This window comes from Atractosteus spatula, chromosome 3 (assembly GCF_055471065.1).
Source record: "Atractosteus spatula isolate fAtrSpa1 chromosome 3, fAtrSpa1.hap1, whole genome shotgun sequence".
Classification (NCBI taxonomy): domain Eukaryota; kingdom Metazoa; phylum Chordata; class Actinopteri; order Semionotiformes; family Lepisosteidae; genus Atractosteus; species Atractosteus spatula.
In genome coordinates this window covers 46,681,918-46,696,470 of record NC_142708.1, presented here as the reverse complement: position 1 = coordinate 46,696,470, position 14,553 = coordinate 46,681,918, and the positions used below count along the sequence as shown (strand labels likewise).

General features: G+C 37.2%; 1 protein-coding gene across 1 annotated transcript in view; it reads left to right on the top strand.

Moving 5' to 3' along the window:
* wdr36 (WD repeat domain 36) overlaps positions 1–12,755 on the top strand; it is a 65,772-nt gene extending 53,017 nt beyond the window's left edge. Inside the window, exon 23 of the mRNA XM_088911751.1 lies at positions 10,545–12,755. Within this exon, the coding sequence (XP_088767877.1) occupies positions 10,545–10,694 (150 nt within the window). The 3' untranslated portion in view covers positions 10,695–12,755. The remainder of the gene's footprint in view (positions 1–10,544) is intronic.
* The last annotated feature ends 1,798 nt before the right edge of the window (positions 12,756–14,553 follow it).

Below are 14,553 nucleotides of genomic sequence, written 5' to 3'. Positions count from 1 at the left end.
TGGAGTGGTGGCACTGTGACTAAGGATCTGTGCCAGTGGCTGGAAGGTTGCCGGTTCAAATCCCGTGGGAGTCTACTCCGTTGGGCCCCTGAGCAAGACCCTTTACCCAAACTGCTCGAGGGGTGCTGTACAATGGGTGACCCTGACCACAAGCTTCTCTCCCTGTCTGCGTGTCTGTGTCTCATGGAGAGCAAGTTGGGGTATGCAAAAAGACTAATTCCTAATGCAAGAAATTGTATGTGGCTAATAAAGTGATGTTATAATCTTAAAAGCTAACCAAGTGGAAACATGTAAATGCCAAAGAGCAAGGGGCCCAGTATTGAGCCCTGAGGAACACCAGACTTAACAAGACCAATTTCAGACCTATACCTATTAAGAGAGACAAAGTGACAGCGATCAGTGAGGTAAGACTTGAACCATTTGAGAGCAGTGTCAGAAACTCCAAACACAGTCTCAAGATGAGAAAGTAAGATGTCATGAATAACAGTGTCAAAGGCAGCACTGAGATCAAGAAGGATGAGTATAGAAAGAGAACCAGAATCAGAAGCTATTAGAAGATCATTAATGACTATGATCAGGGCAGTTTCTGTGCTGTGAAGTTGACGGAAGCCAGATTGGAGGGGTTCGAAAAGGTTATTTGTCATGAGGTGGTTATGTAACTAAAATGTGACAGCACGTTCTAGAATTTTTGCAAGAAAGGGTAAGTTGGAGATGGGGTGAAAAACGGTAGTAATAGCAGCAGTTTTGAGGACCGTTGGTACAACGCCAGTGCTCAAGGATTCATTTATAATATTGAGGACAGTGGGACAGAGAGAAGAGAAACAGGACTGAAATAAAGTGGTGGGTTTCATGTGTGTAACTAGTTTATTGAGGGGTGCTGAGTCAAGAAGAGAGAAGGGAACCAGAAAAGTTGGATAAGGAGGGAGGAGGTATGGAAATGATATGAAGGTGATGGTTTGAGTTTTTAAAGGAGCAAAGGTGTTGAGGGTAGATGAGAGCACTGTCAAGTAATTGTATTTTGTCCTCTAGGGGGTCAGAGATAGAGGAACAAGATAAGGAGGACAGAACAGAATTTGCAAGCCTTGGGTGATCAATTGATTGCCAGTTGCGGAAATGTACAGAGCGTGAGGGGGAAGTGTTAGAAACAGGTAATTCCAGATTGAAAAGAATAGATAAGTGGTCAGAGAGGCCTAAATCAAGGGAAGAGCAGTAGGAGACAAAAGAGTCAATGGCAATGATTAAATCTAGGGTGTGTCCTTTGTTATGTGTAGGGGTACAAAGAAACTGAGTAAGATCAAAGCATCACAATAGAGAAAAGAAGACCTTGAGCCAGTGTGTATATTAAAGTCCCCTAGAATAAGGATCCTTTTAAACTTAAGGCATAAAAATGAGAGTAAATCAGCAAACTCACCTAAGAAGGCTTCGCTGGGTTTGGGTGGTCTATAAAATGTGGCAATGATAGCAGATTGAGGAATAGAGACATTTAAAACGAGGCACTCAAAAGAAGAGGGAGGAGGTATAGCAATAGCACTTAAATTGTAAAAAAGGTTGTAAATAACAGTGATGCTCTTGACTCTGCCTGAGAGACACAGAAGGTCAAACAAACCATATCCAGGGGGGACTAGTCGGTTAAATAGCAGTCCATCGTTTTGTCTGTGCCAGGTTTCTGTTAAGCACAGAAGGTCCAGTTTTTTTTCATGGATAATGTCACAAAAAAAGAAGAGCCTTGTTGTTTAGGGAGCGGGTATTGAGTAGCGCTGATCTGGCCAGTCTCGGGGATTCAGGGGGAAGCGGAGTGCGCTCCAGGTGCGGTAGTAAGAGAAGATTTTTTAGGTTGCCGCCAGTACGGGATGGACTTATGGTCGTGCGCCGAAAGGCAGGGATAGAGACTCCGCTGGCAGATGAATGAAAGAAGCGGCGTCCTGTGCTGCGATGGATGAGCGACTCAGTCGTAAAATTAAGTAATACGGCAATAATCTAATGTGTCTTTTGCCAAGAAGTAGTTTTGTTTTAGTTGAAGAAGTTGCAGTGTGGTGTACCTCAGAGACATGATTGATAAATCCAAGAAGACGGTGCAACAAAACGGGAAGGAAATCCAGAGTAAGGCAGTAGCAGGTGAGCAATTTCACAATGCAAGTGGAAGTCGTGTTTGTAAATTGCAATGTGGAACGGATAATGTGAAGCGGATAAAAATAAATAATTAGAAAACCAAAATTGCCAAAAAAAGTGCAATAAATTGCAATCAGAGGTGGAAAAAAATACTAGACCAAGAGAGAAATGGAAGGGAATATTGTCATATAATGGGCATTATATGTAAACTGCATATGCCTTTAAGAGAGCTGTGTTAAGACAATAATTGCTGTATTCTGTGAAATGTTCCAACAGAATGTTTTTTATGGCACTGGTGCAGGCAGCCAGTTGAATGTTATGTCAAGATGCAAAGAAAGCTCCCGCTGTAAAGCTTAGTTCTGTTCGCTGTAAAAGTGGGTAGATACTTATTCATACTTCGTCACCACTTTTGACAAATATTGCAGCGGAAAGGATTGAAAAATATGATTATGAAAAATTCTTTAAGCACTACATTAGCAAAAGGGCTGGTAAGGATGAAGTAAAACATATTTGGGATATTAATTGGAAACCTCTATACAAAGAAAAGAAAATGGCCTCAGGCAGTGGAAGGTCAAAAGTTTATTTTAAATAGTATTAGGAAAGAGGTAAAAGTGTTTTGTGTACTTGGAGCACTCAAGGTTAGTAACCTCCCAGGGTCTCATAGTATCTCCCAAATTGTACTCAAGGAAACACAAGATATTATTCAGAAGGCATTGACGCAACTCTTCCAACAGTTGCTTCAGATAGGTATAGTTCCCATTGAGAAATGATTATGTAGTGCCTACCTGTAAGAAGGGTGACAAAGCTATACCATGTAATTATAGACTTGTAAGTGTAATTGCTATACATATAACGTTAACAACTACTATAGCTAAGTTAGAGGGTCACCTAAATGTATATCATATGCTAGATAATAGAGTGTTTTTGGAAAAGGTAGATCTTGCATAACTAGCTTGGTAGAATTCTTTGAACAAATGGTAATGGGTACACAGAGCATATGCTATGGTGTCTTTAGATTTTCAGCAGGCTTTTGATATAAGTTGCTTATTAAATATTAATGAAAATTGACTATATGGAATGTCTTGAAAAAAGAAAGAACTACTGGAGGTGAGCAATCAGCAAAGACCAAGTTATCCATAACAACATCAGTTGATGACAGAAGAATCATTAGAGCTGTGATAAAAAAACTGAAGGAGATTACAGACAGTTGCCAGACTGGGGGTGAAAGTATCTCAATTCACTGTGCACAGATGACTTTGATAGAAGAATAGCAAAAGCCAAACTGCAAGATGCAAATCTCTCATCAGCACTAAAAACAGAAAATCCGGATTAGAATTTGCAGAGAAGTACAAAGAAGAGATGCAACAGTTTTGGAATGGTGTTTTATAGACAGAAAACACAAAGATAAACCTTTATGAAAGTGACAGAAAGGAACATGGAGAAAAGAGAGAAAGAGGGTAACTACAAATGATCCTAAGCACACCACCTCATCTGTGAAGCATGGTGGGGGTAGTGTGATTGCTTGGGTGTGTATGGCTGCCTCTGGAACTGGCTCACTGATCTTTACTGGTGATGTCACTGATGATGCCTGCAGCAGACTGAATTCTGAAGAGTACAGAAACATCTCGTCTGCCCAAAAAAATCCCTCCAAACCAATTGGGTGTCATTTCACCCTGCAGCAAAACAGTGGTTCAAAATGTAATGCACATCTAAGCATGGAATTCATCGGGAAAAACAAGTGGAAACCTTTAACCTGACCAAGTCAATATGTTGATTTAAAATCTGTTCAGTATGCATTTTACTTGCTGAACAAAACACTAAGGTAGGAAACCTGTTAAGTCGCAATCAAGTAAAGACTGAAAATGTCTGCAGATAAGGTCTGGCAAAGCATCTCAAAGGAACATGTCAAGAATCTGGTGATGTTGTTGGATATAGACTTGAAACACCCATTGCATGTAAGAGGTATGTGACCAAATACTAAATTTACTCTAATTTATTTTACTTTAATTTGTCCTAATACTTTTGCTGACCTGAAATTTTGGAGGAATGAACACAAACATATATTTGGTTGAACATGCATGCATAAAATATCTTGAAATAGAAGCTGACCATTCTATACTTTTGCCTCATCTTTTGTCCCAAAAATTTCAATAGCACAGAAAAATGAAGAATTTCACTTCACTGTCCCTTTTCACTGTAGGTATATATTGACATTAATAAATTAGTCATCTTGACAAATTTTTTATTTCTTCTAGATAATTTGGGCTGCTGTTCTGGAATCAGTTCAGAGAAGTGCAACCATATGCATTTTGGGGATTAAAGGAACGTCTTAGCCAACAGGCTGAAGAGACATAAGTTCCTAATCTAGAATAGAGAAGATTATGATGGAGCTTGATACATTTTTAAAATCTTCAAAAGCAGTGACAAAGTCAACCCAATGAATGTCTTCTGATAGTGCATTTAAAACCAAGAACAGGAGGCACTTCTTCATCCATAGGGTTGTGGGGGTATGGAACAAGCTTCCTAGCCTTGTTGTTGAAGCCTATACCTTGGCTTCTTTCAGGAACAGCTGGGTGAGAGCCTTTGATAACTTATCTACCAACTATGAAATGAGCTAGAAGAACCGAATGGTATTCTCTCATTTTATGATTTTTGAAATGATTGGTTTGAACAAATGTTTCTGGAATAATGTTTTTGTTCTAATATAGTCAATTGTATGCATTTAAATATCCAAAATTATCCAATTCATTACATTACATTGTACTTATTAATTTTATTATCACAAATACCAATGTTTTGAGTGTAAAAGCAAAAGTACGTTTCAAATTTACTGTTCCAGTATTTTTGGAGAGCACTGTATTTTTTATGATTGGGCTTTTAGTAATAGTAGAAATTTAGCTTTCAATAGTGGATGTAAATGTGGTTGTGGCCTGAATTTTTGCACAAGAGATTAATTTAAAAATCATTGTGATATTTTGCCTCAAAGTGTTTTAACTGGCAAGAAAATAAAAGCTTAGTTACTGCTTTGTCTCATTACAAACATCCAGGAGCACCAGTTTCAGGTGATTGGAAATTGATTCTGAGCAGTGACAAACAACCTCTTTGGATGGTTTCTCTTTCAGCAAGATAATCAAGGGTGCTGAATGAGAAACTTCCACACAGGTGAAAGAGAAAGAAAATAACACTAGCTGTATTAGAAATATTTGCCATCTAAGTTAAGTGTGATATAACATTATAGATTGAAAGATTATATCATGTGTGTGCAGTGCTGAAAGTGAAACCATGGAAAAAACAGTAAACAAGCCTCTTCCTATACCTCTGTCATCATACTTTCGTCTAAGGCAATAACTAACTGTGGAGCTTACCAGTTGTCTAAGTTCACCTCTCCTGTTCATTCTCTATACAATTGATTGTGTTGCCAGTAGTCAAAACCAATTCAGTTATTCTGATGATTGCACCTCTCTTACTCTGAATGATAATAATGATCCCAATCCATATTAGAAGGTTGTAGACAGTTTGGTTGCATGGTGTGACCAGAATGTCTTGATTTTAAATCAATTAAGGAAAAAAGGAAGAAAATGTCTTGTTCTAATAAAGTGCGGGAGCAAATTTACTTTTTTCACAGATTATGGGTTTTTGGACAAGTAGTCAGGTTCTGTCCATGTTTTGCAGTTCTGCAGTACAAATTGTCACACAGCATGGAATTGCCGTCTGGCATAACAGTCTCTCTGTGCAACAAAAAGCCAAGGTGTCCAGATTCTTGGGGATGTGTTTTAAGTTAGTGAGGCAGCATCTTAAACACAGCTTTCAAACTGCTTACATTTAAGAATATGCTGAAACTAGCTGTTAGTATCTCCTCTGACCCCTCATATGATCTGCATGAAGAATACCATTGAGACCTTCAAACAGACATTTTAATGTCCGTCAAGGCAGACTTGACAAAATGAGGAATTTCTTCATTACTGCTCAATCAATAAATGAGTTCACAATAAAGGAGTATTGATTTATGGGCAAGTACAATCAGCGATTGAAGTGCAATAATGAAGGGATAATGTGCAATTACGGGAGCTTACGGAGATTATGGGGGAGTAAATTTACAGGTTCTGGTATGATTGTGTGGATTTCTGTAAGAGTAGTATGTAAGAACTATGTATAGGTTGATGTCTTTTATGTAAAGTTTTTTTGCACTGTTTGTAGGTTTTTGTAAGCCTCGCTGTGTGTAAAACATAGCAGCTTGGATGCAGAACTAATTTCTGAGAAATCAGACAGAATTATTGTATCTGTCATATCAAAACCATTTTTAAATGGACCATTTGTTCTGCAATGGTAGTTTTTTACAACAGATGGCAGTAGAACAACATAGTCTCAGTTCTTGCAGTTGCATACGACCAAAAAAAGAGGATATCCATCATATTCTTTGTTTTCTATTCTGAAAGGAAGAACATGGTGCATGTGTAGATTGGTTGAGACATGCTTTACAATATAAATAAATAAATATTTATTTATTTAAATATTTAAATAAATGAATTTATTTAAATATTTCCATGGTAAGTTTTGTTTGGTGTTGGCTCTAATTTGAAGTATACAGAACTGTTGTACTGTGTTTATATTACAATTTTCATTTTTTAAACATGATTTTGTTACGTTGTGAGAGTATTAAAGTCTGATTTGTAGTAGCGATGAGCCAAGTTGGAAAGGAGTTTACTTTAAATGGATAACTTGTTGAACTTAAGAAGTGAAGGATATACAACCTTTATTACTTGAAGTGTAAACCACAAACTTGGGTCTTCAGAATGGAAGCTTTGAAAGAGGTCTATAGAAAACTATTCAAGTCACTAATTGTTTTGTCAGCAGCTGTAAAAGGGGTCATGTTTAAAAGGCATGTGGTCTTGGAACCCAAAAGGGGAGAGGAGAGCTCATAATGTGTGCTTTAAATGGAGGTATGAAACCCGAACCTTGATGACAAGTTGTTAACATAACAGAAAACACACATGTCCATGCAAATCCTCAGGCATTGTTTCATCAGCTTGGGGAACAATAGAACAAAAGAAATACTGCTCCCTTTTTATGATAGTAAATGTCAGTTTACTGCTGCAGTGGCAAGCTCAGATGCTTACATGTCCCCTGTCCAGACTTTTGGAATGGTGTGGCACCAGACCAGACTTCAGGGCTTTGGTTGTTTGTGGTAATAGCACTTCATAGTGCAGGGATTTTTACTGAACCATATGGAAGCCACATGAAAAAATGGCACTTCACCTGTCTCTATGTGGGGAGCAATTTGGGCCACTGGACGGTCACAGCTGGTATTCAGCGTTGGAGCAGAAAACTCAGAATTCTCCTAGAGAGACTTCCATCTGGCTGTGCCAGTGATCATGCATCCAGAGAAGTGATTTTTTGGAAAATGCTGGCCCAGCTCACACCACCAATGCGGTGCAAACTTGGGGAAAGAGCCCAGTTTTTAAAACTGAAGTGTTCCAGTAAGTTACTATACATGAACACTATTGTGTATATGTGGTTTGTTTTTGATAAAGCCCTATGAAAAATACCCTGGCAAGCCCACATTGTGGGAAACACTTGGTTATTGTGTCAGGAATGTTCCAGATTACTGGTTGCATGTACACATTGAGCCTAAAACAGAGCAGTAGAAAATGTTGAGCATTGTTTTGCCAAGGCAGCAGGTTTCCTTAGGTCTGCAGTTCTACAAGTTTCTGTAATACAGAAATCCTGAAACTGATCCATTTCAGTCATGTCTGAAAATGTTTTTAAAGTTGATTTAAAGTGTGAAATCCAGAAGCAGATGCATACATTTGTGTTTTAGTTTTTCAAGCAACTAATGTGTCAGTTAAATAACAGGACCAAGTAAAGGTTTTCCCACACTGAAAAGAGAAGTAAAGAAACAGAGCGTTTTTGGCTGTGGAGCCTTCTTTGGGTGTGCGTGTCCACAGCTAAAACATTGTATTTCTTTTCTTCTCTTTTCAGCATGGAATAAACCTTTGTTTGTTCCTTTGCAGCCTACTCATGCTGACACAGCTACCTACTTGAACTTCTTCAGTCAAATATCAGACTTGGTAGATTTAAAAAAACATTAAAATATTACCAATCAAGAACTGCTTTCCATAAATCTTCCTGCAGTGATCTTATATTTGTTAAATATTGTTGTTTTATTCAGCTAACTGAACCATGCAGTGACACTTTTCCCAACACACGGCCTCTAATAAAATCATAGCAGGAATCCTATTCCACAGACAGCTTTAAGTCCAATCAGATCTTTTAAAACACCCTTGTGGCACAGAAAGCTTTCTCTTTTTACACCAGGAAAGTAGTATGTGTATTCTGGAAGTTTCAAATACCCACCCCCTCTAAACAAGCAAGTTCCTTGCTGCAGTTTTACAGGTAGATTTAAATTCACCCTGTTAATATAAAAAAGAGGTCGGTTCTATTAATTTCTTCTGTTTCAAAGTATATTTTTATCTTTGTTTACTGTATTTTTAAAAACATTATCGGACAAGGCCATTGTTTACATGTTCATGTGGAAATTAAATGGTTTGGTAACGACTGGGTTAATATCTTTAGTGTGCAAACTTTGATAACATAAAAATCAGTCATGATGATGTCTGTAAAAAACTTCCACTTACTTCCATTATACTGTAAATAACTAAACTCCCACTTACGTAGTTAATTCAAAAACTTTTTGGACCAAGTACCACCCCTAATCCAACTAAAGCATCCAAGTACCACCTACAAGTCATCTTCTCATAGGAACCCCAGAAATTCTCAATGACCAACATGAGCACATGTCCACACACACTCACACATACATATAATAAATATTATAATTATAAACTTTGTTTGATATATTAAAATGTGGCTTCTCAAAGTGTTTTACAGAAAAAAAAACAACAACAAATAAAAATAAAAAAGCACCATTTCAGTGAGAGGGGTGAGCCTGTTTAGTCGAGCAAAGCAGATGTGAATTAATTTTTCGAGCCTTGATACAATTCACAACAGTCTTAACAGATTTTAAATCGTCAGGCATTTTCTTGACGGCAAAGGTCTCGCGGTGGATGTTGCAATGAAACCATTAATTTCTGGAGCAACCTCTCTAATTCGTGCAACTACACCGCTGTCTCGGCTTGTCATTGCTCTAGCACCGTCTGTACAAACTCCGACACATTTTATCCAGTCGATGCCATTCTCTTCGATAAATTCATTCAGAAGCTGAAATACGTGCTCTCCTGTAGTTCCTGTTGGTAGCGGTTTACAGAACAGAAAGTCCTCACGGGACGTACCCTCAAACTCGTATCTAACGTAAATGAGCAAATTGGCCAAATCGACTACAGACTCATCTAATTGCAGTGAAAAACATCTGATCATCTTAACGCGCTCTGTCAGCATACTTTTGATATAATCCTTCATTTCAATAATTCTATGAATGACTGTGTCTTTCAGGGGGGGCAGCAGGTCTAGCTGTTCAGCAGCTTTTTCTCCACACATAATAGTGTGGGGCTTACCTGCTTTAGCAATCCGCAAGCTTGCATTTTTCCACGTTTCCGTTTTTATTTCAGTGTTTATTTTAAGTATTTATTTCATGCGCATGGGAGAGAAACACAGAGACGCTCGGTGTATTTTTCTCAAATTAACTTAGAACAGTTCTTAAATATTTTTCTGTTATTTTTCACGCTTTCCTGTGCTCACAAGATTACCAGCGTTCGTAGCACGCATTTCTATGCATTCCTGTGTTTACAACGTTGGCATTGTTCCAAAATCACGCACATTCTCCTTTCTCCCTATTTGCTGGAGATACAGTAGCTTTTTTTAAATACAATTGGTCACTTGCGTCCTTAGCCAAATTCCTATAGAGTGGTATAGAATTACAGAGTACCTCTTGTGTCCACTGAAGTATTAGCGCGCACTGTATCGTAGTACGTAGGCTGCGTATTCAACACGTATGAAAATACAAAATATGAAAACCCGTCCCAATTTTTTCAGCGCACACAACACAGTTCCAGGGTCATTTGGCGTACCACCTGGCGGCACGCCACGTACCACTGCAGGTACGCGTACCACAGTTTGAGAACCACTGTATTAAAGCATTAAGCTGACTTTTTTGAAATATGGTTTTTAATTGATAATTTTTAAATTAAATTTACTATAAGGGTTTTTAATAAGCAGGGTTTTGTGCATGGTGGCGTTCTATGATTCAAGCGGTCCATCTTGCTGTCCCTTACTTCAATCCCCCAAGTTCCCACATGAATAATATGGCTGGTTTTGTTCCACAACCATAGCTATGTTTCAAGAAAGCACCCTTACTTTTAGCCTTAAATGTAATTCCTTTCTTGTGAGCTTGTATTTTGCCTTGAAATTCAGTATCAGAAAAGGTTTACAGCTAAAGCAGGATTCTGTTCTGATCTTTACCTTTGCTTTCCTTTTGACAGTTACACCTTCGATTGATTTCAGAAGAGCCAGTGCTAATGGATATAGCACGTGAAGTATCTACAAGAATTGAAGAAACGTGGACGCACATGCAGATGCTTTTCAACAAGAGCTTGTGCCTGCTGGCGTACATGAAGAGTGCTCTGCTATAAGCTTTCTCGCTCATTTTCCATTTTGTCAAAAAATAACATAGCTGGATATGTATATGTGACACATGGAAACTTACCATTACAGTCGTTGGTATTTTACCAGTCAATATCATATGCTTTTATATCTCATTAAAGTTTAATACATAGCCATAATGGTGTGTTTATTAATTGTGACAGTAATGCTCAAAGGTAAATATAAAAAGTCCTGCTTCCAAACAGTTTTGCCTGGGGTCACTTCTGAGGATTCCGTTCTTAAACAAAACCTAATCTGTTTGTTTTTCATGAAACCCTAATGATCTGCAGGAAATGCATTCCAGGTTTTTCTGAACAACCAAGGCATTTTAGTGACAGGTTGTACAAAAAATATTACATTTGGTTTATGTCCTCCTATATATATCATTTGGTGCATTTAGTTCTTGGTTATTAGACTGAGTGGGAGAGCTGTCAGCAGCTGCAGGAGCCAAATAGAATGGAGACCACAGCTTTAAACTTTGTTAGCTGGCTTTGAATCACAATAACTTCTCACCTCTGCACTGGATAAAGCCATTACAAGAAAAGAAAAAGTACTGACTTTTAAATGCATCCTGGTTTCAGTGTAGCATAGTAATGAAGCAGCCTCCATAGCTTCCTGAGTCAAGCAAGGAAAAAAGGGAAAGTGTGTTTTGTGTGCACAGTTTCCAAACATTCTCCACTCCTCCACTGCACCTGTTTTAATACAGTTTTAATTTTAATGTTTTCTGTGTAAAACAGATTTTTCTTGCATGTTTTCAACAGTACCAACTGTTAACAATTTAAAATTATTTTGTATGATTTTATATCAGTTGTTCTGAAGTTGAACCTGAAGAACACTCCCATTATTATAAATTTAATTAAATTAGCTGAGATAGGGTAGGCATCTCCAGGGAGATGTTATTTTCATTAATCTCATTTGACAGTAAATGTTTAGAATAGTTCCTGTAGTTTTAACTTTCATTGTTAATGAAGCACAGCACTGTTATTGAAACTGAATAGTGGCTGACATCTGCTTTGCTAATGTGCTCAATAGAGGCAAAATAATTGGTTATAGTGCTGTGGTTATCTGCTATCTAGCTAACATAACATTTTCAGAGCAGTACCTGTTGAGATTGTCTCTACTGGTCTTCATTTTGGGAGAGGTATTGGTTTGTCTTTACAGATCACGCTATATCCTGTAATTATATATTAGCACATACTGTAAGAAAGGAGGAGACCATTTGGCCCATTTAGTATGTTAGGTAGTTACTGTAGGAGCTAATTTCCAATTAGACTGAAGATCTCATCTAGCCATTTTTAAAAGAATCCAGGTCTCCCACATCCCTTTAGGTAAGTGTTAAAGGGATATTGCAAAGAACATGTTTCTAATCTGCAAAAGAATGCGTACAGGTTTATTCCATGCTGAAAAGAGAAAAAAAGAAATGCACAACGTCTCGACTGTGGAGCATTCTTCAGGTTTGCGAAACATAAACCTAAAGAAGGCTCCGCAGTTGAAACATTGTGTTTCTTTTCTTCTCTTTTCAGCATGGAATAAACCTTTGCTTGTTGCTCTGTAACCTACTGTACGCAGGCTGACGCAGCTTCCTACTTGAACATAACACATTTATAATCTGGTCATTTATAGTCATCAGCATTTACCTGCCATAGTTTCCCAATGCATATGAGCCAAATGTAGTTTATGTTTTAGTACTTGGTTTACATTAAAACAATTGAATGCAAAAGACTTGGCATCGTGTTAAACTTTTTAAGTTTCTTGTACCTACAGTATGTTAAATCACTCTTTTCCTGTGGGAAACCCATAGTTAATACAGTTAATTAATACATTTATTAATTAACTGTATTAATTAATTAATTAATTAATTAATAACTGTATTAATACTAATACAGTTAGTACAGTTAATAGTATTGTTTAAGCCCGGGCATCTTGATTTTGTCCTATCTGTGGCTTGAATATCTTCAATATAAACCAAAAATGTATGCTTTTCTTTGGGGAAAAAAACATAAACATACTGTAACGCTATGTGAAAATAAAAATTGGAACTTATGTGCTGAGATGAAGTGGAAGTTGATGCCGACTTTTACTTGTAAACAGACAAAACCCAATATTCTTGTATAGTTTGAATAAGCATGACTGAGTGAACTGCAGCCTTGTCATGATGATGAGGCTTTCTCCCCTACAAGATGGATATAGCAAAGGATCTTTTGCAAGACTGGCAATGGGGAAAAGGGGTGGATAGTGATCAAGAATGCATCTCCAGAGCCAATAGAGCTAAATTTGCTAATGCAATGTTTGTGGGCATGAACTGGTTAGTGCCACAAACTTAGGTAACTTCCCAGATTAAATTGTATTCTTGCTATGGGCTGCTTTTTAGCCTCTGTAGTCCTCAAACAATTGTTTTTAGTTTGAAAACCTGCAAATACCATACATTCCTTTGGTTAGCTATATACTTTGTGGCAGATAAAGTCTGGGAACAATGAATTTAAAAGTAGATGAGGTGACATCCTCCTGCTATGACCTTAATTGAGTTTGTTGCTTCTTTTGCCCTTCCTCAGCTGATATAAGTTTTAACAGTTGGAAGGTCTACATAATATCCCCATGAAGCCTGAAGATAGCTGAACATTTGATAAACGTATTGAGATTAAGTAATCAGAACAGTAAAGGAGCAGATTGATATCAGTGTATGAAAACTGATCTTCCAGTACATTTTGGTTATCTGAATAGGTTGATACTGAAGCAACATTTCTCCTTAAATATATCTTCTTCTGGGACTTTTACATATAAAAATATTTGATTTGGTGAAAATCAGTCACTATTCAGAGCAAGTTGTTCTTTCATGTTATTACATGTTAGTATTGATCCTTTTAGCCTAATATAAATAAGAAAATTATATAATGGAACTGAAAGTATGTTTTATATACAACCCAATATGTGATATTATATAATGGACCTGAAAAGTGAATGTAATTTGGATTAGCTTTGATTGTAATATATTTTTGGAAAAGTTATCTATTCAAAAAAACATTGAAATGTGACTTTAATGCAGTGCACCTGATGTATTTCTTTTTCTAACGTGTAATTTAAATTTGTACCTTTTGAGTTTCAGTTAATCCTTAGTTTCGTATTTGTGCTGATGAGAGCTTTTCTTTATCTGCTTTATATTTGGCCCCTTTTTCACAGAAAAAATCGACAGTTTTGTTTTTGTAATATTTGCCAATTATCCAAATGTTGTGAAACTTCTTGAAAGTGATATTTTCCATTTTCACCAGTCTAAAAGTCGACATTTTTTATTGTTGCTCTAACAGGAGATAAATCTCCTTTTTACATAATCGGTGACAGCTGTTTAGTACTCGGATTACTGCAGTAGCATTAAAGCTGTATTTCACATTAGAGGATTTGTTTTTTTCTTCCAAAGTAAAGCTTTGTTCCTGAAAAAAAATCAATGCTTTTCTGATGTTTTCTTTTAGTATTGTAATTCTTCACGCATAACTGGTCGCCTCTGTGGTTCTACAATGTGCTATTTTCGCATAGGATACTCTCAGGATTGTGTTAAAAAAAATTCCAGCTTCAATTTCTGGAATGTGAATGTGTTATCCCAGCAAGCACTTGCAAGTGATTTCAGATTTTTTTACAATAATTTCTCTGAAAACAGAAACTACTATTTTTATCAGCAAACACCTGTACATGCCCTATGCCACCACAGCATGGACATTTTGTTTGGAGACTTGTTACAATTACAATACAAGGACTCAAATGTCCTGAGAATGAATGTTCCATTAGGCATTTATATGTTGGAAAGGGCTTGAAGGGTTTTTAAAGAGACATTTTTTAATGGGCTGGATAGGTAGGAAA